General features: G+C 48.3%; 6 protein-coding genes across 6 annotated transcripts; 3 read left to right on the top strand and 3 right to left on the bottom strand.

The window, feature by feature from the left end:
• Positions 1 to 2,258: 2,258 nt before the first annotated feature.
• On the bottom strand, positions 2,259 to 3,923 carry K441DRAFT_661213 (kinase-like protein). The gene has a single exon (XM_067648843.1). The coding sequence runs from the start codon at positions 3,914 to 3,916 to the stop codon at positions 2,558 to 2,560; it is 1,359 nt and encodes a 452-aa protein (XP_067503297.1). The 5' UTR covers positions 3,917 to 3,923; the 3' UTR covers positions 2,259 to 2,557.
• Positions 3,924 to 5,328: 1,405 nt separating this feature from the next.
• K441DRAFT_687667 (uncharacterized protein) lies at positions 5,329 to 6,563 on the top strand (the record flags this gene model as incomplete). The annotated part of the gene is made up of 4 exons (XM_067652111.1): positions 5,329 to 5,425; positions 5,475 to 5,546; positions 5,596 to 6,352; positions 6,407 to 6,563. The coding sequence occupies 4 exons, from the start codon at positions 5,329 to 5,331 to the stop codon at positions 6,561 to 6,563; spliced, it is 1,083 nt and encodes a 360-aa protein (XP_067503298.1).
• A 1,278-nt stretch (positions 6,564 to 7,841) lies between these two features.
• Positions 7,842 to 12,092, top strand: K441DRAFT_678069 (heavy metal translocatin; the record flags this gene model as incomplete). The annotated part of the gene is made up of 3 exons (XM_067651132.1): positions 7,842 to 11,495; positions 11,729 to 11,792; positions 11,914 to 12,092. The coding sequence occupies 3 exons, from the start codon at positions 7,842 to 7,844 to the stop codon at positions 12,090 to 12,092; spliced, it is 3,897 nt and encodes a 1,298-aa protein (XP_067503299.1).
• An 828-nt stretch (positions 12,093 to 12,920) lies between these two features.
• Positions 12,921 to 13,992, bottom strand: K441DRAFT_136670 (uncharacterized protein). Its single transcript, XM_067640103.1, has one exon. It carries the CDS (start codon positions 13,654 to 13,656, stop codon positions 12,961 to 12,963), a length of 696 nt encoding a protein of 231 aa, XP_067503300.1. The 5' UTR covers positions 13,657 to 13,992; the 3' UTR covers positions 12,921 to 12,960.
• A 361-nt stretch (positions 13,993 to 14,353) lies between these two features.
• K441DRAFT_661215 (glycosyltransferase family 2 protein) lies at positions 14,354 to 15,441 on the bottom strand. The gene is made up of 4 exons (XM_067648844.1): positions 15,294 to 15,441; positions 15,099 to 15,250; positions 14,850 to 15,042; positions 14,354 to 14,786 (listed from the first exon to the last, which is right to left on the bottom strand). The coding sequence occupies exons 1-4, from the start codon at positions 15,392 to 15,394 to the stop codon at positions 14,513 to 14,515; spliced, it is 720 nt and encodes a 239-aa protein (XP_067503301.1). The 5' UTR covers positions 15,395 to 15,441; the 3' UTR covers positions 14,354 to 14,512.
• A 3,441-nt stretch (positions 15,442 to 18,882) lies between these two features.
• K441DRAFT_661217 (uncharacterized protein) lies at positions 18,883 to 22,720 on the top strand. The gene is made up of 2 exons (XM_067648845.1): positions 18,883 to 20,592; positions 20,648 to 22,720. The coding sequence occupies exons 1-2, from the start codon at positions 18,951 to 18,953 to the stop codon at positions 22,501 to 22,503; spliced, it is 3,498 nt and encodes a 1,165-aa protein (XP_067503302.1). The 5' UTR covers positions 18,883 to 18,950; the 3' UTR covers positions 22,504 to 22,720.
• The last annotated feature ends 1,076 nt before the right edge of the window (positions 22,721 to 23,796 follow it).

A 23,796-nucleotide genomic window follows, 5' to 3' on the forward strand; every position in this document is an offset into this window, starting at 1 on the left:
GAACTTTGTGTAGAGCCTCGTGCAGAGCCTCTGTACGCAGAGCTTTGTGTAGAGCCTCGTGTAAAGCCTCGTGCAAAGCTTCGTGTAGAGCTTCGTGTAGAGCTTCGTGTAGAGCTTCGTGTAGAGCTTCGTGTAGAGCTTCGTGTAGAGCTTCGTGTAGAGCTTCGTGTAGAGCTTCGTGTAGAGCTTCGTGTAGAGCTTCGTGCAGAGCTTCGTGCAGAGCTTTATGTAAAGCCTCATGCAGAGCTTTGTATAGAGCCTCATGCAGAGCCTCTGCATTAGGATTTTTTTTTTTTAGGTATATTGTTGCAAGCGAAAATTGGGGTCTGCAAAACCTGCGTAAGTCGCAATTTTGGTAATTTATGGCAATTTGCAGCAATTTGCTACAAACACATAGATAAGGCAGGCGCGTGCATAGGTGGCCTATGTATTTGTAGCAAATTGCTACAAATCGCTGCAAATTGCCAAATTTGCGACTTACGCAGGTTTTGCAGACCCCGATTTTCGTTTGCAACAACGTGCCCAAAAAAAAATTTCCTGATGCTAACTATATAGGATACCTAACTCCATTACGTCCGACCGGGGCATATAATTTAACTCTAACCTATAGAGACGGATTTATTAACGTCTTAGTATCTCCGTTAAGATATCTATATTCTTTTACTATAAGACTATAGGACAGCTAGAAAACGCCAACGCCAGTATAAAGGCGTACTTACGACAGGTCGTTACCTACGGCTAGGACGACTAGGTAGATCACCTCCTATTAGGTAAGTTTGCAGCCAATAACTACGTCTTAGCCACTATAAGACTTACTCCGTTCTTCGTAAATAAGGGCTATTACCCCTAATCCGGCATAGAGCCACCAGAACCTATTAATAAGAAACTACTATATAGAAAACGCCTTAAGATACTACTTGCTAACTAGCATACAGACTATATAAAAAATCTACTCAACTACTATAGGGGAGAAATGGCCTAGGCTTAAGTAAAGTAGGCCTACTTTGCTAACTGTTATAGAACGCCACTACCGGAGATGCGTGTTAGCGACTAGGTATAGCTAGATGCACATAATATCTCTATATAGAGGCCTATAAAGTTACTTAATTATAAGAATCTCGGCCCCTATTAGATTAAATAAGTTATTAATAAGGAAGCCGTATATAAGCTAGAGCTCCTACCTACCTTAGCCACCTGCGGGATATAGCCTATATTTTACTTATGGCTACTATACCTTTACTAGCCTAACCCCTTACCGGGATAAATATAGCCTAAACCCCTATTAGTACTAATCTGAGATAAGAACAAAGATAAGAACTATAAGGAGTGGACCGTTAAACGAATTATTAACTTTAAATACTTTAGTAAAGGTAGAGGACAGCGGCTTTACTATAGAGCTATCTATATAGGATTTAATATAGATTAGCCAGAATAGTAACTATAGGAAGACTTTAAAAATGCAAAGGACCTAATTAACGACTTTTACTACGCAAACCTATAGAAACTGGGCCTAAGCAGAGATTTCGTGCCTAATCCTTTATAGGAGCCCTTATAGAGTTTAACCGTTATACACTACCACGTAAGGGCAAATTGCCGTTAGATTACCGCAGATTGCTATTTTATAACTAAAAAATCGTTAAGATATTTAGGAACTTTAACCGCCGGTTAAAGTTATCTAATTAGTTAAATTCTTAGGTGCTAAGCTTTATTATATAATATCGCTACGGACTATAAAGATGTTAGTTTAGCTTACCGCCTTCTACTAAGCTAATAGCGATTTTCTATTCCGGGGATGGAAAATCCTGATTAGTCTATTTAATAATTAGAGCCGGCAGAACTCCACACTACTAACCCCTTTAGCGTTATTTCTTTTCCTTCTCTATGCCTTAAGCGTTCCTTCTATTTATATATAGTAACTACAGCGTCGCCAGAGCTCCGCCTCTATAAGAGGGGGGGGTAGTATTACGGAACGCCGCCGCAGGAGCCCCTATAGAAGACTCCCTAGCGGAACCCCGTGCCCTTACATACGCTTCGCGTACAGCTTACGTCAGCCACGCGTAGTATATCACCTTCCTACGCCCTCGATCCTTACGATCGATCGCGCAACGTCTTATAGACTCCTTGAATACATACGTTCAGCAGCCACTGTTCCGCGCCCCATAACATTAAGAAATCAAGTAATCCTAACGCCTATCCCTATCCTATTTACTAGGAATCTACGCGAGCCTTCTGCCTATTTTAGGCAACAAGTAGTGGATTAAATGCGTTAGATTGCACCTCATACAAATTTTAGTGGGGTGCGATGCCGGCTCTTCGTGGGCTTAAGCGAGTAAACGATCTTTTGTGGATGACTATATCTAGATCGTGTGCCCGCTTCAAGATTAGCTCCCACAATTACGATGATTACTCCGTTCAGGGTTAGAATTCTTAAGTGAAAGAGACTTACGGTTAATGAGACGACATCGCTATTCTATCACGTATGGCTCCGGCGAGCGCGAGCAACAACCTCGACATCGAAATTGTGCCGGAATGGGATCCATACCCCCTTGGAAAAGTTTCACCAAGCGATCAATTGTGGGCGCTGTGCAGGGACTCGATCGAGCATTTTGTGAAGTGAGGGCACTAACCCCACCGCCTCATCACCCAAACCCAGAGGCACCGCTCCCGCGCTAAACAAAGCCATCATCCACTCCTTCACCTTCGGCAACTGAGAATGATACGCCTGGCCACCGCCCTGCACACCTCCCCGAAACTCAGCAAACTCGTCGAAACTAGACCCAGCTAGTACCGTAAAAATCTCGACATACACACAGCCCAGCGAAAACACATCCGCCGCTCGGCCATGCGCCTCGCCCTCATAAATCTCTGGCGCACAGTACTTGGGCGTGTGGCCCACACACCTGCTCATCTGGCTATCATCCTGCGGCTCAAAAGACTGCGACAGCCCAAAATCCGCCACATACACCCGATACTTGGGATCACCTGCACGGCGCAGGCTTGTCGGCACTCTCTTCAGGAGTATATTTGCGGGTTTGATGTCCATGTGCTTAGTTGTGCTGCAATGGATGTACGCGAGCGCGGAGGCCAAACAGGGGACACAGGCCGCGAGGCTGTCTTCCAGAGCTCGGATATCGTCGACGCAAGAATCCTGCGCCGTCAACTCACATTTCTTTGCCTCAGCCAGATTCTCCATATACCCGCCCAGATGCCACTCCGCCGCTGGATAGATTAGAATGGCGAAGAACCGGTTCTGGAAATATGTCCCGACGAGCTGGACAATATGCGCGTGGCGCAGTCGGTGCAGATGCGATACTTCGTTCATCGAGTCGGCTAGCGACCAGCGCCGCCAGCATTTCATTTTCTTGCAGGCTAGCACGACGCGGCGGCAGCGCACGCGCTCGACGACGGAGAATTGCGAGGCACCAATGTGGCTGAGGAATTGGAGGGGCGGATGCTCGTTACGTGGGTATTCGACGTGCTGGCCTCTCCCGGACCAGTCAAGCTCCTGTGTGCGAGGAAGGATCAGGCCTTTAGAGTGGAGGAGCTTGTAGTATTCGGAGGCTTCGAAGGCAGCGGGTCGGGAAGATTCTGTCAATACTATTCCAGATCTAGAGGTGATGGAGAGGGCGGTGAAAAAGGTTGATGTTGTGGACTTGGATCGTACCGATAGAGCGGTATAGTATGCTGTTGATCTAGTCGAGGATGCGTATTCCCATAAAGAGCCCTCTGAGGTGGGTATATAGACGGAAGATCTCTCGATAGAGGGAAATATGTAGCAGGGCTCGCAATATGGGATTGAAACGCGCACAGGCATATCACGATAAAGCGGCGGTTTGTGAGGGGGCAGTATGACCCAATAGCGGAAGTAGATTGGGATGTTCACTGGGTCCAAGGTACTTGGCAGTGAGATGCGCATTCTAGAGTGTCCTATTTTGGTGTTTGTTATTGAACGACCTAAGAATTGGGAACGGTGCCAATTAAATGTTCTAGCGTCTCCATGAGCATTCGCAGGTCCTTCACAGTTTTCAGACTCGCCGATCCCCTCCTCTAACCCCTCAGACAAATCCTCCTCCTCAAGCTCTTCAAAGTCCAGTCCAAAGAAGTGATAATCGTCCATTGGTCGAGTCTGAGCATGGAGCGGGCTATTTTCTATCCATTCGTCACCATAAGCATCATAGACTCCGTGCGCCGCCGAATGCAGCACCAAATCTCCTGGGATGATGTCTTGCTCGCTGATGGGTAACGACTGCAGCCATGACGTGATGTCGGGTGCTTGGACAGTATTCTCCAGACTCGTCATCCTTAGAACAACGAATAGGTGTGGGACGGCCACGTTGAAGAGGAATTATTGCGGGTCAACTCTGGCATAGCTCAGACAGTAAATGGAAATCTGTCGGCGAGGCTCGATGTTGCCTGGTCTTGAAGGCTTCGTTGACCTAACGTCTTGGCTACCTAATCAAGCCACCCCTCATTCCTCAGTCGCGCGCACATTACACTCCTCTGCATATACCACACTGAATATCACCGACATCTATCTACACCTTCCAGGGTACTGAAACAACCTAGAACAAAGCTCGCTTCCGGATTGCTTTTTCGTCTCGTTTCTTACTGAAAAGGTAGAGGAGAAACAAAAACTGAGGGAAGCTGGTCGTGCCCGAAGCTGTAGTTACTTAAAGGAGTTTAAGTCAGGATTAGGTAGGTTTTAGCAAAAACTCCCCGGAAAATTACGGTCTAGCAGGCATTTTGCCACTTAGCGGTTTATTATAAATTTAATTTATATACATTAAATAGTTATCCCTTAACCCGCCAAATTTCGTCCACACGTTATCGATAAGGATTTACCAATCAAATCAATGCATTAAAATCGCCGTGCCTAGGAATATACAGCTAATGTTAAGGGGTTTAAAATCGGGTAACAGCCAAGACCCCAGGGGAGGCTTTTTTGAGACACGACTTAGTTAAACATTATACTAAGTCGGCTGAATAAGGCCTATATCATTGGAAGTACAATCTGATCCTGGCGTTCCGCACTGGCCACTTGATTTGTGGACGTTGCCGGGTTAAGAGATATTAATAGGATTTTTTTATTAAATTATTTATTAAGGGGATGTTATTTAAAGATAAAGAGTGCCTCGCTTCGGGGGGTGTTTCGCTCCCTAGGGTTCCCAGGCCGCGTTTCCCCGCCACTACCAGCCACAAGCCTTTGCTTGGTTTAAGGCACAACTGCAACCTTTTATTCTTTCGTATGATATAAACCGCATTCCGCACGGTGAAGCTCACCACGTAGCTCGCTGTCATTAAATCACCATCTACGGAACATCATCTGCGATGTCTGGGTACGGAGGCAGGGGCCGGGGCAGAGGGGGTCATGGAAGTCCGTCTACTAGGGTACAGAGGGGGCTCTTTGCGGGCGGCGAGTGGCTCTGTTAGTATTATTGCCTAGAATATCACTGTCGTAGCTGACCTGAGTGAAGGCGATTGTCAACCGCGTCAACCGGCGAGTCACTTTCAAGTAAAGGCGGAAACGCCGAACAAGGGCCGGTGGTGTATGTCCATGTGTACCTAGTTTTGGGGCTGTCGCTGACTTTTGCGGAGTCTATACATGTCAGAAACAGAAATCCGATCCTGGCTGTTGCAAGTTCTTCCTCTGGGAGGAGGATGCGAAGCCGCGAGAAGCGGGTGCAGTTATGAGCGGTTCCAGGAACGAGCCTCGTCGCGACCCAGACACAACCCCGAGCAGACCTCCGAGACGAACAAGATCGGTTTCGCCGCCTCCGCCATACAAAAGTCCAACTTATGATAGGGCAACTACGCCTAGGAGGAAACGTAGTGGTCCTAGTGCCGAGGATGACGACGAGTTTGGATGGCCGATAACTGCTTCGGATGAGAACCGGCTTCAAAGAGAAGCTGATGGTGCAGCCGCGCGTCTGGAATCACCAAGGAAGGCCGCTAGAACAAACTCGTATACTACTCCATCCAGGCGGAGGCTACCGTGGTTGGAAAATAATGCCCCGAATGGTCTTCCTACACCCAACACAACTCACACCGCGAGGAATCCTTTCACTACGGACGCATCAGCCTCGTCTCGTAATTCTCATATGAGATCTTCGTCTGCCCGCAGACAGGATGAAGAAGATATTTTGAATGGCTACACATTACCGGCTCTGAACTCAACGCCCACCCCGAGCCGGTTCAGGGAGGCCAACGTTGTCGATACAGATGATGCTAGCCTTGCGACCGAAATATTCGACGTTCTTCGCGAGGAGAACGTAAATCTGAACGAAGACGCGAAAGATAGCCTGAAGAGTGTGCTCGCCCAACATTCGTTGCGCACTCAAGGTATTCTCAAAGGGTAATTGCTAATCCTGCTAAGAGGATCCACTTTTCTTTACTAACACGCCTACAGCCGCGAGATATCCCGCCTAGCGATTAAGGCGAAAGACGCAAAAATCACGGAGCTCCAGCATCGAGCTGCTACCCTGGAAGCCGAGCTGGAGGCCGAGAAAGCTATTGTGGAGCACCTGAGATGGGAAGCAACGACTGGGCATCGATCCGGCGCGTGACCCGCTGTTCAATTAATATGATGGGTACAAGTGCCATGCAAGCAAACTATTAAGATCAACCCCGGTTGACAACGAACCGCACATCATTCCTCGCAGAAAGGCTAGGGTTTCCTGTAAAAAAAATTTCGAATTTTACGCCGAACGGCAAAAAACGCTACAACTATTTTTGGTGATCCAAAGGTACCGAGGCCAACGTAACGCCCCGCTTCCCCGCAATTCCTTAACAGCGTACAAGAAGTTGTCACTTAATTAAACCTGGTCTGAGTTGGGTTACTGCTTTTGAAAGGTCGAATCCGGATCAATGGGGTTGGGAAATATATCGTGTGCGACGGCAATGCGCGTTTGCGGGGTCCGCAGGTGACTTTCGGAATGTTGACGTAAGGAGGTATTCGGATTTGGACTTAGCCTCGAATTTGGTAGCCTATGAGCTGGAGGACAGTAAATAGAAAATTTAACATTCATCGCTGATCAGCTATGCAAGGGATCTCGTTCGTCGTGGGTAGATTGCGAGCTATGGATGAATCAATGAATCAATGAATCTGGAGCGTAAACGGTATGATTTCAGCGGTATGGTTTCAGCATAAATGTACTCGGTGCACGATTTGGATCGTCCGTTGTCGGAGTGTGGCGGAGATTTCCTGCGGCTACTGTAGAAGCGAGAAGCTTGATTGAATGACAAGAGCTGCAAGCCAGGTCACCGTCTCTGGCCAACGTCAACACCGCCCTTTAACACAACCATGACGATGCAACCTTCAATCCGCGACAGACCCTGCGAGAATCCCGCGGGAGTGGGCTTCATACTCGGCACCCCTGATCCTATATTGCCTCGTGTTGTTCCAACCGAAGATGCCTGGAACGATGGAGCCAATCACGACTGCTGCGGGTTTTGTGCGATGGCCTATAGACACTAACTGCCCATTGTGCTGCGGGACATTTGCGGTCATTGGCCGCGGGACTTTTGCGGCCGCCACCATGACCATTATGGACCATTCCTCAAGGTAAACTTTTCCTACGCTCAAACAAGCGAACCAGCGTCCGTCTTTATTTCGCCAGCACCTTCCAGCTTGCTGAGGAATGCGGCATTAGTGCTGTTGAAAGCTACGTTTTGCCATCTCCGCAACTTCTTAAATGCAGTCGCCCTGCCGTGCCGTCGGTTCATCTCATCAGGCCTATCGTCTACCACCTCTCTTTAATATTACATAGTAATTTACCCCTCCAAACCTGGCATCCTGTACGCAACTCATGGCTCCTCATCCCTCAGAGTGCAGTGACACAGCCATGGCCACTACGACTATTTTCATTTCTAATCTCCACTGTCTTTCATGCGTCGACAGCATAGAAGAGTCTTTAAGAGCTTTGGAGCTTCCACCGCAGTCCATTTCCCATTCTATCGTATCTCACTCTATTATTGTACGCCACAAGGCTTCCCTTCCTGTTAAACATATCTCCGAGGCCCTCGAACTTGCAGGCTTTGAGGTGCATAGCGTTTTCCAAGACCAGTATTCCTTCACTGGTCCTCTCGAAGGTGCGTCTTCAGGTAACTACAGCCCTGAATGGGAAAATAGCCTAGAGCAAGCCGTGTCACGGTGGCGGCAATCCCGCGTACACACTAAAGAGCCAGATATGGATAAGAGAAGGAAGCATGTCGAGCAGTGCAAGCAATGTAAAGCCGAGTCGAAAGAAGAGAACCGCAGAGCCAGCTACCCTCAGGAGATCCCACTCATACTGGACTCTGCTGCCACCGCCTCGGAGAAGAATGTCGACACTTCTAGTGATACAGGCACAGAAGCAGGCTCACCCATCACGGATAGCTTCATTATCGTCAATCCTCCATCGATGCCAAACGTATACAAAGCTACTTTGAGCCTCTCTGGAATGACATGCAGCGCTTGTGTGAGCGGCATATCACACAATGTTGAGCGGTTACCGTGGGTCCGCTCGGTCGATGTCAACCTCCTTACCAGCAGTGGCACGGTCATCTTTCACGGTAAAGACCACGCTGAAGAACTCGTAAGTGCAATTGAGGATTTAGGATTCGAGGCCAGCATTGAGAGCGTGGAAGAGATCCAAACAACGTCATCAAAGGCAAAGCCAGTACTTCCGGCGGACAGGTGGCGAGCAACCTACTCCGTTGGTGGTATGACCTGCAGTGCCTGTACCGGAAACATTTCGAATGCCTTGCGGCGGCACGGCTACATCGAGAGCGTGGATGTAAATCTTCTTTCCAACAGTGCTACCATTGTTTTCTCGGGGAAAGATCGCCTCTCACAGATTCAGGAAACCATTGAGGATGCTGGATACGATGCCACTCTTGACAATGTCATTAATGTTGAATGGGAAGAGCAGGAAGTTAAGGAAAGGTCGATATCGATACGCATAGATGGAATATACTGCCACCATTGTCCTCCTCGGATCATCAACACTTTGAGCGAGCTCTACGGTCACAAGATTGAATTTGAGGATCCGCTCTTGGCTGAAAAGACTCCCATCTTGAGAATCAAGTATGTGCCTGACACGCCAACGTTCACAATAAGGCACATCACCGAATCAGTAGCAGCTATCGACCCTGCTTTCGAGGTATCCATCTATCATCCGCCAACCATCGAAGAGCGTGCCCGAGACATGCATGCACGCGAAAGGCAGCGCATTCTGTTTCGGCTTTGTTTGTCCATCATCGTCGCAATCCCTACATTTATCATTGGAATTGTGTACATGGACCTGGTCTCCAAAAGCAACAAGAGCCGCCACTATCTAATGCAGCCAATGTGGGTTGGGAGCGTTAGCCGGACTGAGTGGATTCTCTTCATCATGGCGACCCCGGTATACTTCTTCGCAGCTGACACTTTCCACGTCCGAGCACTCAAGGAAATCCGGGCGATGTGGAGACCCGGTAGTCGCACACCTTTCCTGCAACGGTTTTATAGATTCGGAAGCATGAATATGCTCATGTCATTGGGTACCAGCATAGCTTACTTTGCCTCGATTGCGGGGTTAGCCAGAGCGGCGACAAGACAGTCGTCAGGTGCCCTCAGTGATTCATACTTCGACTCTGTGGTGTTTCTTACCATGTTTATCCTCATTGGAAGGTTCCTCGAGGCGTATAGCAAGGCCAAGACAGGAGATGCCGTGACTTCTTTGGGAAAGTTGCGACCTGACGAGGCCACTCTTATTGACTCAACCGAGCAGGGAGGTCGGAGGGTCTCCGCCGACTTACTGGAAATTGGGGACGTGGTGAGGGTCCCCCACGGCACCTCTCCACCATTCGACGCTGTTGTCCTCGAAGGAACAGCTACGTTTGACGAGTCGAGTCTTACTGGCGAATCTCGCCCTGTAAGCAAAGCATCTGGCGACACCGTGTATTCGGGAACAGTCAACAAGGGTGGTCCAATAACTGTCCGGATTACCACCGTATCAGGGACTTCCATGCTTGATCAGATCATCAGCGTCGTTCGGGAGGGTCAAACGCGGCGAGCACCTGTCGAGCGAGCTGCTGACATCATCACGAGTCATTTTGTGCCGTTTGTCGTTTTTGTTGCGATCGTCACATGGTTGGTTTGGTTAGGGCTGGGAATGTCCGGTACTCTGCCCAATGATTGGAGGGATGCAAGCTCGGGAGCTTGGCCTCTTTGGTCCCTCCGATTTGCCATTGCGGTCTTCGTCATCGCTTGCCCGTGTGGAATTGGCCTCGCTGCACCAACGGCACTGTTTGTCGGTGGTGGGCTGGCGGCTAAGCATGGTATCCTGGTCAAAGGCGGAGGCGAGGCTTTCCAAGAAGCCAGCTCCCTCAACTGCATCGTATTCGATAAGACCGGGACTCTTACGCAAGGAGGCGACCCGGCAGTGACGGAGTATGAGGTTCTGGAGGGCCAGGCCAAGGGCTCTATCCTGGGCATGGTCAAGCAGTTGGAAGAGAGCAGCAGCCACCCCATAGCGAGGGCAATTGTCTCATTCTGCAATTCACAGTCGATTCAACAAAGAGAAGTCAACGACGTAGACGAAGTTCCCGGCAAAGGCCTGAAGGGCTACTTCACCGCCATCTCAGCAACCGACTGCAACATTTCAGTCATCATCGGCAACGAAGCCTTCATGGTCGATCACCAAGTACCCATCCCCCCTTCCACAACCGCAACCCTGGAATTGTGGAAGTCCCAAGGCAAATCCGTCGCCCTTGCCGCCATTAGCACCAGCCACCGCCGCCCCGACCCAGCACCCACCCACCCACCCCAAACCTCCCCCTGGACCCTCGCCGCCCTCTTCGCCATCGCCGACCCTCTCCGCCCCGAAGCCGCCTCCACGATCGCCGCCCTCCGCAGCCGCGGCCTCGACGTTTGGATGCTCTCGGGCGACAACCCGACCACCGCGCGCGCCGTCGGCGCCATGGTCGGCATCCCGCCCTCCAACATCATCGCCGGCGTGCTGCCGGACCAGAAAGCAGCCAAGATCCAGTACCTGCAGCGCGCGCTCGGCGCCACCGGTTCCTCGCGGCGCTCACCTCTCATCCGCAAGCGCAGAGCAGCGGGCCGGGCGAACGTTGCGATGGTCGGCGACGGTATCAACGATGCGCCGGCCCTCGCGGCCGCCGATGTCAGCATCGCGGTCGGCAGCGGCTGCGACGTCGCGCTGTCGTCGGCGTCGTTCGTGCTCGTGGCGTCGGATCTGCGCGCCGTGCTGACGCTGCTCGCGCTCTCGAAGGCCGTGTTTCGCCGCGTCTGTTTTAATTTCGGCTGGGCCCTCGTGTACAATCTGCTCGCGATGCCGATTGCGGCGGGGGTGCTGTATCCGGTTAGGACGGGGGCAGGCACGCATGTCAGGCTGGATCCAGTCTGGGCGAGTTTGGCGATGGCACTGAGTAGTGTTAGTGTGGTGTGTAGTAGTTTGTTGCTGAGGTCGGGGTGGAAGGGGGTGGGGTTTCGGGTGCAGGAGGTGGGAGAGGTGCGTAAGAAGTAGCTGCGGTCCTGAATGGGCAGCTGCGTTTGGGGTAGAGCTAGGCAGGCGTATCAAGGTGTCTTGACGCATTTTCTGCGGCTTTAGATACCCCCTGATGTTTCCTCTATCATGGTATTCGGGCATTTATCAGCACGGCTTAGGAGTTTATAGGCGCTATCAACGATTATGGGAGATCATTCTGAGAATTAGAAAATGTTGACTGTGCATAATGCTATTAGAAGTATGTAGAGAATGATTTGTCAGGTTATTGGATGTCATTCGTTGTGAGAAAGCCAGGCCATGGTAGATCGTCAGATTATAGTACCGCTTGCGACTGAACTTGTTAGCAACTCGGTAACTTAATCCAAACCACCAAGAAACATCTCCCTATGCATATTGATGTGCTCTTTTTAATTATTTTAAGTATTAGTGTTGTTCCTCAGGAATGGATCGCCGTCGAATGCTGAATCCCAATATCCTCAACGTGCCGGCCTAAATCTGTGCCGACCCGACGGCATGTTGACAGCCGACGGACGCTTCCTGAGGTCTTACTTTGCGAAAGAGATGGTATTTTCTGAATGGAACCGAACCAAAAGAGCCTAGGAATCTATTATGGAGCTACACTTGTCGAAAATCCAGGGCTTGATGATCCCACCCCCCGAAAAGAATAGAGATAAGCTGGTGACTTTTCTTCTTCAACCGCGTACCGCGAATGTGTCTCCAGCGGGCAGGTCCTATTATACCCACCGCCTGAGATAATATGGAGCGAGAATTACAGGATTTGAGCCAATCTGCGCCAAAAACGGCCACAGGCCGCGCCATGGTGATGGTACGGCTAAGTAGTGTGGCCCTGAGCGGCCTTCTTACCGTTGTGGGAAGTTAGTTGTATTAAGGGTGCGCGGCCTCGGGGATGCCTTATCTGCATCATTGATCTCCGCAATATACCTTCTCCAGATCCTGTTCATGATATGTTGGCCTTGAGAATCAAGCATGGCAGCTAAGGTGAATGGAAACTCGAACGGCTGTGCCACAAATCTCTAAATCAACTTCTTAGGCCGGCATCAAATGCGCCGTCTTCAAGAAAACACCCAGCCTCTCTCGCGAGCGCGACTAGAAGATGGGCCTACACTGGGGCGCACCAGTCCTCAAGAGCCTAAATCCCCTCAGACCTCTGGGGCAAGATCCAATCCGTGCAAACGGACCCACCCGCAGAGCAGTGCACGCTCAGCATGCTCAACGACGCGACAGGCGAGCCGCTCACCAGCTTCACCTTCAACCACTTCTACCGACTCCGCCGCAACGCCCTGCGGGCCTTCATCTCCCCAACCTCGACACCTGCTACAGCAAGAAACTGGTCAGCATCACCTACCCCACCGATGGCACCGCCGTAACCGCGCACTTCGTCGACACCTCTACCGCAACCGGCACCCTCCTCGTCGGCGCCGACAGCGCGCGCCCCACCACGCGCAGCCTACTCCCCGGGCCTAAACTCGGCACTATCGACACCGTCCCCTTCGGCCAGACCTAGGTCCACGCGTCCTCGGCCAGCGACCAGGCGCTCTTCCTCCACAGCTTCCATCCGCTCTACCTCGACGCCGTGCACCCGGCCGGCCGCTTCGCTATCTTCGGGATGCAGCACGCGCCGGAGATCCGGGTCTTCTTCTACGTCTCGCAGCGGTACAGCGCAGACGATGTGGCGGGCGAGTAGACGGAGGCGCGGCGGCTTGCGCCAGCTGAAGGACATGGCGCGCACATTTGCGGAGCCGTGGCGCAGCGCGGTGGCGTGGTTGCGCGACGGGCATCCGGTCTGGCGCGTAGGGCTGGCGGAGTGGGATCTGGGCGCCGCCGGGCGCCGGTAGGATGGTAGGAGCGCAAGGGTCACGATGGCCGGCGATGCGGTGCATCCAATGACGTACCAGCGGGCGCAGGCGCTGAACCGCTCAGTGACGGATGTGTGGAGGCTGGTTGAGGCGATTGAAGCGATTGAGGCTATGGAGGGGAGGGGCCGAGGATGAGGGGGGAGGTGTTGAGGCAGTTTGAGGAGGAAATAGTTAGGAGGGGGCGGCGAGGAGGTTAGGCTGTCGACGGAGAATTCGGTCTTTTTGCATGATTGGGAGAGGGTGATGGCGAGTCCGCTCATGAGGAAGGGCTGAATAGGGATTCTCATACAGCGCGGGTGTTGGTCTGGCTGTTTGATACTGCTTCCAAGGCTGTTGGGCTACTGTTGAACCGACTGGAGTAAGATTTTCAATTTTATTGTGGAAAGGGGATTTAAAGGGAAGTCATGAGTTACGTCTAACGGCAGCTTTGTAATTTCTTGTCATTACAGAAAGAGCTCTGAATTTTGTCTCTTCTAAGCGTGGAGCAACTTTTCAGCTAGGCTTGAAGTTCTTCAGAAGTTTCTTTGATTGGTCCAAGGCCGGATTAGATAAACAGAGCACCCCCGAGGGGGGGGGAACCAAGCTTAAGCTCCCCTATCTATCAATCTAGAATACAGCCGTCCTATATTTTTAACAGACTCAATTAGTGAAGTGCGGATACAAAATCTATTGTTTCGTTACGAGATGTTCAGATCTATGTGCTAGTTTTATATACATTCCATATGTATCATGTCTTATCAGTAATCTTCCTGGACTGAACTGGACTGGACTGGATTTAAGGATTAAGTCTTATAGAAACCAGGTTTGGATCTAGGAGCCCCATAGAGCTCTAGTCTACCTACTAAACCTAATATAGTAAATCTTGGTAATCTCTGTCTTGGTGCGCTACTCTTGTAGGTTTAGCGCGGCCCCTGCTCCTGCTTTAGAAGCCCGGAAAACTCAATAGTTTATTCTTTATCAGTAATGTGAGGACAATGATTTATGTGGATAAAGTTGATTGATTGTTGTTGTAAAGTCTAAGCGGTTTTATGCGAAGTACAATTGGTTTCCCTGTCTCCTGCCATGTTGTCTAAGCCCACAACAAGTAAAATGATGGTAAAGAATTGATTCTCTCTCTAAATTCGTCATTGGTGCATGCCAAATTCAGACTCTTGTCCACAGGCTCAGGACTCCGGTAATATACTGAGTGATCTCATCCCCATTCAGCTTACTATCCCCGTAAAGCCGGTCGACGAAGCTGATAGGTACCTCTGCAATCGTATAACCCATTGCCTGAGCTAGAACAATTAACTCCATCTGAAAGACATATCCCTTGCTCTGAACCTTCGTAATAACATCCTGTAGCATATTCTTCTTATAGAGGCGGAAGCTGCCTGTAAGATCTGAAACTCCGGGCCGAAGAAGCATATCGGCGAAACTAGATAAAATGAAATTAGTCTGCTTGTTTAATTATATAAAGCAGGCCAGATTAATCGCTCACATGTTAGCGCCTTTTGATATAAGCTTCCTCTTCAAATCCCAGCCGTATACCCCGCCATCACCAGCATATCGAGTACCCGTTACGATATCGTAGTTGTTGGTCGCTTGTATGCGGATCATCTCAGGTATGAACTTGGGGTGATGGCTGAAGTCAGCGTCCATAATAATAACAAAGTTGCCAGTAGCGAAGCGGACTAAAGGATCATTATGTTAGGCATATTGCTATATTTTCTGGATTGATGTGACGTACGTGCGTGAGTGTATGCTGTTCCTAAGCCCAGTTTACCAGTGCGTTCCTTGAGGATGATTCGGCCAGGGAAAGCTTTCTGTAGCTGTTTGGCGACATTAGCGGTGCCGTCTGGGCTCGCATCGTCGACGATGATAATCTCGTAATTGAGGTTGCTATGAATTGTTAGAGAGGAGGTGGATGAATCGTTTTGCTTACTTCTTCGTGAAACTGTCATTGATGAGGAAGACGGCGACTGGCAAGTTCCTTCGCTCATTGTAGGTTGGCAGAATGACAGAGTATTTGTTTTTGGCATCCATTATTGAGGGTTGGGAAAGAGAGCGAAAGGTGGAACTTGAAGTAAAATTGTCTGTTGAACTTGGATGGAGGCACGCTAAAACTGCGCTTGCTATATCTCGGATCTTATCTAATCTAACTCCGGTGCATGCCTTGAGTTCGGTATTATCTCAGTAAGCGACTCAGACGGCAAGGGCAAACTGAAGGCGCACTCACTAATATTAAAGTATCACTGGTTTCCGTCCTGGGGGACGCCACTCTTTTTAACCAATCAGCTATCTACCGACCTTAAGTTTGCCCTGCCGTCTAAGGGCCTTTGGCGCTCAACTTCAATTTTCGCAATTTTGTATGCAAGACAATCTCTCCTATATATTTAACTCCCTAATAACACCTATTTAACCTAATAAGCTAACGAGTTAAGTTAGACTAGTCTCCTCTATAATCGATTACTTTTTTACGATAGGAATACCATTTTCTTACGAGTTACGCGCTTCTAGTATTTGGGTAGACACCGACGCGTCCCTAGTTAACGCAGCACTAATATGTACTAGGAAGTCTTATAATCGTCTCTACAAACGTCTCTACGAATATCTCTACGAACGGCTCTACAACCGCCTATATAATCGTCTGACGAATGTCTCCACCATCGTCTCTATAAACGTCTGCACGAACGTCTGCACAAATGCTTACACAAAGCTCTGTACAAAGTTGTTTACAAGGCCTTTAAAAACAGGCGCTCTATATAGAAGCTCTGTATAAAGCTCTGCACGAGGCTCTGCCTAAAGCTCTACTCAAGGCTCTACACGAGGCTCTGCTTGAGTTCTATCGAAGCTCTATCGAAGCTCTATCGAAGCTATGCTCGAAGCTCTATTAAACCGTCTAGCGCTTGACAATTTGGGGTTCGGGACCATCTAATATGGCTCCGGAGCTGTGGGGTGGTTAGGGTCGGTATGCGTTTTATTCGGGCAGTATATAACGTATGTGATGGGGTTTTGACCGACACCCTAGTTTTGACCGAGCTAGCGTACCGCCTGCTATTTTAAGTAAAGTTTTATTGTTCTGCCAAAATTAGAGTAACACATATATTTAAAAGGCGGTGTATCGTGCTAACGCTTACCTAGGCGTGATAGATACAACTTAGGTAAAATTTTGATGTTCCTTTCGGTCAAAACTAGGGTGTCGGTCAAAACCCCATCATATACGTTAACTAGGTCTTTTGGGGGGAGGGGGGGATTCGCAGAGTCGACCCAAAAAGACGCGTCGAGAAATTTCGACCCGTAATTTTAGAACTTTATATTAGCTAAAATGCATAATAAGTACATAGATAAATAAAGCGGCCTTTGAAATATAATCGATTACCTTTTATAGTGGTTAACTAATCAACTGGTGGAGATATATTGCTCTTTAGTACGGAGGTGCGTTGCAAAAGTCTTCGCCGCCCCTTATTAGGCGGTCTTATGGGCGGTGGCTGCCTTAAGGTTGGTAGGGCAACGGGCTAGAAGCCGCCTAATGGCGCCCAGGGTCCCCCAGAACGGGCTTAGAATGCGCCCAATTTTCGGCTACATGCGGGCTCTTCAGGCTCAACCTAGGCAGGGCCGGCAAAGACGCACCTCCTGAGTCGCTTACTGAGATAACCTGAGTAACGTAGATGATAGGGTTATGACGGCGATAGGGTTATGACGGTAGGCTACTACCGCTTCCTAATGTAGATGGAACACCAAAATACTGCCAAATACCACAGAAGTAGCAGTTGGGTTACCTCAGCGAGCTCAGACGCGATTTTTTAGCTAGCATCGGAATAACCTATGCCGTCTTCCGAATTGCAAAATCACGTCTGAGAACCTTTGGCGCGTTTTGTTAAAATTATGACCAAAATCCGCCAAGCGGAGATTGCGGATATCTAATTCATTTATTTATATAACGCATTATTATTACTAAAAGTTAATACAATATTTTTAAGACTTAGGGCTTCTAAATGGTATGAATTTTATAATACGGCTATTGCCTAGTCCTAATATTAATTTCGTTAAAGTTAAAAAACGTGTTATTAAAATTATGACCACATATTATATCTTATTGAATAGTCTGCTAATATAGATAAAACTCTACAGATATATAGATATCTACTACTTAAGGCTATTACAACACCTAGGAGGTGCTATAGTTGGGTCCTTCCTTGAAAATATCCTCCCTTGGCCCGGAGTGCCTCTACTACTGCTAGGGGGCAGAGCCTTATGCAGAGCCTTAGTAGAGCTTCGTGCAGAGCCACGTGCAGGCGTGTAGACGTGTAAATGTGCAGACGTTTGTACGGGCGTTTGTACAGGCTATTGTAGAACCTTCCTAGTATATTAGTGCTGCGTGTTAGTAGAGCTTTGGAGCTCTATATAGGGCTTCGGGCAGAGCTTCGTGCAGAGCTTCGTGCAAAGCTTCGTGCAGAGCCTCGTGCTGAGCCTCCGCAGAGCCTCCGCAGAGCTTCGTGCAGAGCTCCTTGCAAAGCCTCATGCAGAGCTTCGTGTAGAGCTTCATACAGAGCTTCGTGCAGAGCTTCATGCAGAGCTTCGTGCAGAGCTTCGTGCAGAGCTTCGTGCAGAGCTTCGTGCAGAGCTTCATGCAGAGCTTCGTGCAGAGCTTCGTGCAGAGCTTCATGCAGAGCTTCGTGCAGAGCTTCGTGCAGAGCTTCATGCAGAGCTTCGTGCAGAGCTTCGTGCAGAGCTTCGTGCAGAGCTTCGTGCAGAGCTTTGGTAGAGCTCCGTGCAGAGCTCTGTGCAGGTCTCCCCCTGAGCTTCGTTCCGCAGAGCTCTCGCAAAGCTCTACAGCTCTACGCAGACGCAGAGCTTGCAACTCTATTAGGGCCTACACTATAACCTATAAAGGGCTGCAAAGTAAATAAATTAAATAGATATATACTAGATGGAATACCTACTGGCTACAAAGAGGGCTGGCGACGTAGGCGTAAATGTTCAGCATTGGTGTTTACTGCGCGGCTTGGCGGTGCAAGAGGTAGAATTGGGGCCTCTACAGTAACGAATTCTTCTTAACGTCGCGGGCGTATAAGGAGCTGAATATCTCATAACTTATAGAGTAGGATTTTCTCTATAATTTGGTGTAATTTTTATGTTAACAGGTATTGTGGGAGGGTAGATCAATTTTGTTAAAGTTAATGAGGTCTTCTCATATAAACCGTGTTTAGGTTTTCTACAAATCTCGCCAAAGCCCCTCAGACTAAGAAAAACGATTACCGTCCTAAATCAGCTTAGCGGACGGTGCGGATATTCCTATATCCGCAATCGATTTCTTAGTCTGAGCTTCTGAGGTAAGCAGTTGGGTCGTGCACGATATGATGACATAACGGCGCACGACCCAACGGCTGTTTCTAAGATATTTGGCAGTATTTTGGTGTTCCATCTACATCAGGAAGCGGCAGTAGCCGACCGTCATAACCCTATCATCTACGTTACCACATCACATGTGCTCGAGGCACGTTACAAAGTTCCTTCCTCTAGCCTTTTGGGAACTCAAAACCGACGATCGTGCACTACAATCACTGATATCAACCTTCATCTCAGCACTACTAGTAGCATGGGTAGAAAGCATCGTACCAGTGACGTCTCAGGCGAGCAGAAGAAACCCCGTGCCAGTTATAGAGTTGGGCCAAACTCTGCTTGGACGAATCCGGAGATCAATATTCTTCGTAATCTCACTATGGAGCAACACCGTTTGTTGAGCAAAAATTCCAGAGACCGAACAACATGCAAACAACTCTGCACTATTGATGGCTTTCAACGTCGTACATTCAGCGCAGTCTACTCACAAGTTTGTAAATTACGCCCAGTCAGCCAGAAAACCAAACGTTGGACTGAGCCAGAGGACGATATTATCCGCAGAATCACGAAGGAGCAGCAAGAGGCACTCCTATTTCTATTAAATAAGAGAACCAATGGAAAATCGGCCTCAACACAACTCTGCAATATCAAAGGCCTTCAGCATCGTACGGTCAACGCAGTTTATGTTAATTATCTTAAGCTTCGTAATCTCAACACGTCCGCCCAGGAAAGCAATATCCCTCCGTTCAGCCAAGAAATCAATCTCTCTCCATCCAGCCAAGAAATCACGCTTTCTCGGTCCAGACAAGCGATCAATTCGTGGACCGACAAAGAGGACGACATTGTCCGCAAACTTACAGAGGAAGAGCGGAAGGCGTTAGGTTATCTAAAACGCTCGACCAAAGGTGAAAAGCCCCAACAACTCTGTTTCATTGATGGCCTTGAACATCGTAGGGTCGGCGCAGTTTACAACAGGTTTTATGAACTGCTTCCGCCGGCCGGCCCAAAAAACGATTTTACCGACCAAGAGCTGGGAAATGTCTATAAGCTTACGACGGGACAGCGCAAAGAATTGATTGCCCTCAGAAATAGCGAGAGAAGTACGCTCTGTTCGTTCCCCGGTCTCCAAAGCCGAACAGTCCACAGTGTGTTGAACAAGTGGTATAAAATACATTCGGTTAAGAAGTGGACGGATGAAGAGGTCAATGTCGTGCGCCATCTCACTGAGAAACAGCTCGATAAGCTTGAAGAGATGGAAAAAAAGCATGGCGCCGCTCATGCTATGGAAATGTGCGATATTGACGGCCTTCATCGCCAAAATTTCGGCTCAGTTATATATCACGTCCAAAGGGAGTTGAAGCAAGGCCGATTGGAAAATGACCGAGAGACGATTCCGGCGAAGGAATCGCCACCAGAGATTTGTAGGAAGCAGGATCAATTACAGGATGAGCAAAAGACATCTCCGGCGAAAGACTTCCGATCAAGCGTTTATCGGGCTAGGCCATGGACACCCGAGGAAGACGGTATTCTCCTAAAACTTACAAAACGTCAGCGAACTACCTTGTTGAGCTATAAAGTCGCCGCACGCAATGAAAGGTCAAGATTCCCTGGGCTTGAACGCAGAACGAGGCGAGCTGTCGAAGTCCGGCTCCAAGCGATCGAAAAGGCAGCTGGCGTATGGGGAAAGTCTATAGATACGCTACAAATCAGCTATTGGCGTCACGAACATACATGGACTTTCCGCGAGATATCTACTCTCACCGCACTATCCGAGGAACAAAAAACTAGAATACGTACGTCCCATCAAAGTTTACCGGGCGTACTCTCCCTGATACCCGGTCTTCAGCATATCCCGATCAGTTCAGTCCGTAACAGATTAAGGTCGGTTATTGGAATAAGTAAGCATACACTTCCGTATTTAAATTTTGACAACGGATTGACAATTACATACAGATTGCCCTGATTGTGAACAACTAGTAAACTCAGGATACGGAGGAATGACGGAGCACATCAGAAAGCGCCACACCGAACAGCGTCGCAATCCGCCGTACCGATATGCACCAATCCGGCTTGCTGAGCATGAATCTGATACGCCTCCCACGACCCTTACTGCGCACTCTGAAAGTGACGGCGCTCAATCTGTGTCAAGCGCGTTAGATTTGAACAATAGTGATAAACCGGAATACACACCCCTCTTTGCAGAGTTTATTGCTGGCATTTCTATTCTCCAAGGCTCGGAGGGTAAGATTGATCCAACTTCTGTTGGGGTCTGTCTATGGGCAAATTTGATTCATATCGGTACGTTGCACCAGTTATCTACACAGAAAGAATATGAACGTAAAACAGCAAGTAGCAAGACAAATATATTTTATGACAAATTTCCCGAAAACGTTCTCTGCAGGGGACCCAGAAACAAGGTTCAACTTCAGCGTCCGCCTTGTACGAATTGGATTGCTTTTGACACCGCTCGGCTGGCCATTCGTCTTCGGAGATCTCAGAAGATTAACGGTTTCTGCGAGGTCCTCTCGCTTAAGCCGCAATGCTATGTTTGCGAATTTCTTTCGACCCATCTAGAACTGGACCTCACACCTCTAGAGCCGGAGACCAACCAGTGTGAATGGTTTGAAGCGCCACACGAACGAACAGAGCGATGTAGAAGCATAAAGTTCCATCCGTTAGCGAGATTCTGTTTTGAGCACGTAAGACAATGGCGCCTCTGGAGCTTTGGAAGGGGAATAGGCCATATGATAGGAACGCCCTTAGAATCCGTTACAAAAATCCGAACTGCCTTCGAGACCCTCCATATTGATGGACCTGCTACAGCATTGGATAAATTGCGCGATGCTATGGAGAACGTCGCTGAGTGCAACAGCCAAGAGGAGGTGGCTCGGGTACGTTTCATCGATACAGAATTCAATCCTCGAACTCAACGTGTGTGGCAAATCGCAATCCTCGATTCGGATATGGAACCAATTCTGGTCGCAATCATTGACAACGGTGACGAATCTCATCAAAGAATAGTGCAGCACATTGAGCACAATACGTTTGTTGGTCTTGTCAAACGACTCTCGCCGGCACAATTTGCATTGGCTCTGAAAGAATGCGACGGTTTGAGGTCTACTGACATTTTAGTTGAGTGGAGTAAAAGCAATTGCGACGAAAGGGGACTAAAGGCAACACTCCTTCAAGGCGGACTTTCCCCATCTGAGGTCATGGCCATTGTTCCGCAAGGTGAGAACTTTATTAACCTGCTTAGTATCTCGAAGAAGTACCTTGCGCAGATTGTACACTTCAGTTCTTGGGCCCTAGAGGTGGTCTTTGGATATTTATTTCCTCAGCACCCACTTACGACCTACCATCACGAAGCATATATAGACACCACTAAGTTGTGTCTCATAGCTTCTGTACTGATTCAGCTCCGAAAATCTGCAGAGCGAAGAATTTACCCTGGAAGCTTTCTTCGAAACCTCACTGAGTTCTTTGAGGGACTTACACCAATCGTTGAAACAAAGCTTGATAATCGCAGGCTGAGGAAAAAGTTTCATGTGACTCGAAGACTGCTACGTACTAAGCTCCCGCAAATGACACAGAGCAAAATCACCGACTTCTACTCGGTTATGGAGGAAGTAAACCAGGAAGCCGACGAAATAGCAAGAACCCTTCCAGGAAACGTCGGGATGGACGTTGATGATACTGATGATGAGCTTGAGGATGGGTTCGAGGATGGATTCGAGGATGGGTTCGAGGATGGGTTCGAGGACGGGTTCGAGGATGGCTCCGAGAATGGATTCGAGGATGAGCTCGATTAGGGTGGTTTTTGATGCTATCGATAAGGCTTCGGTTGATAATCGCAATCATTGGTCATAATCGATAATTATCGATAATTACCCGGCATTATGGTACGTGCTTAAAGCCAGTTAATTTATAAAGGGAACTTAGAGGAAGGCTTTTAGAAAAGGTCAACAATAATCGTACACCCCCCAAATGATACGTATACACCCCCTAACCAATATACATACACCCCCGTCTAAACAGGCTTAGATCCTGCCTGTTTAGGTTAGAACATCACGTGAATTTGACTTGTTTATATCTGTATTACGAAAATTAAAGTGTTAAAATGTAACTTTTGTAACTGCAACACCACAATTAAGTCTTAATTTGAACTATAATACAACTAGTAAACTTTAAGTTAAATTTAGAATATACTAAAGGACCCCTTAGTAAGATTCTCCTAAAAGGCTAAAGCCCTAAGACCCCTAAAAGCCTATTAGATACTACCACTAACATAAGATAAATTATTTATAGTAGTATCTTAACTTCTACTACTATCCTTACCACCATTCTTACGACCTATAATACTACCCAGCTGCTCCTAAGTTAATTAATTAAATTGCGTAGTAGCCTATAAGGCACCGTGTAAGCTAATTTGGGTACTACTACCTCTGCTTAACGCCTACAAACTGCCTCCGCGGGCACGCCCGCGTCCTTACCCACGCCCGCGCCTAGTGTATCCGGTATTTTATTTAAATACTAATAGCTTATAATGAGTTAAGGTATTAACGGGATTTATATTTATAGAGCTAGCTAGGCAGCTATAGCGGCGTTTAATAATTATAGGCTCTTAAATACGGAGTAGAGGATTAATAGGTAGGCTAGGAGGAGGATCTAATTAAGGGCGATTAAACTACTAGTATTTATTAATTTTAGTAAGCTAAATCTTAAGTATAGAGGTGGCGCTTTTATGTAGCTGCTAGTAGAGTATAGAGCAGTATAGGAGGCCGTATACTGCAGTCCAGGCGCCGCTATAGATTAGCTAGTAATTAGGAGACTTTATAAGCTTTAGTTGGGCCTTAAGGTAGCGGAGGCACTAAGGCGTTACTTTATATAGGATATTATCAAACTCTGGCTCGCAAACGTTATATAGTGGGCGGTCTTAGTGCTTTACTAGGGTTATTATATAGTTATTTATCTCGTTCTTAATAAGGTTTTTAATATTCCTAACTACGTTAAATAAGTCACCGGTAGATACCTAAAGAAAGGCTTTTAATCTAGAATAGGCGCCCTTAAGTTGCGATATAATACTAAAAGAAGTTAGCTAAGAA

The sequence above is a fragment of the Cenococcum geophilum genome (assembly GCF_001692895.1).
Source record: "Cenococcum geophilum 1.58 unplaced genomic scaffold K441scaffold_25, whole genome shotgun sequence".
NCBI classification, from domain to species: Eukaryota; Fungi; Ascomycota; class Dothideomycetes; order Gloniales; family Gloniaceae; genus Cenococcum; species Cenococcum geophilum.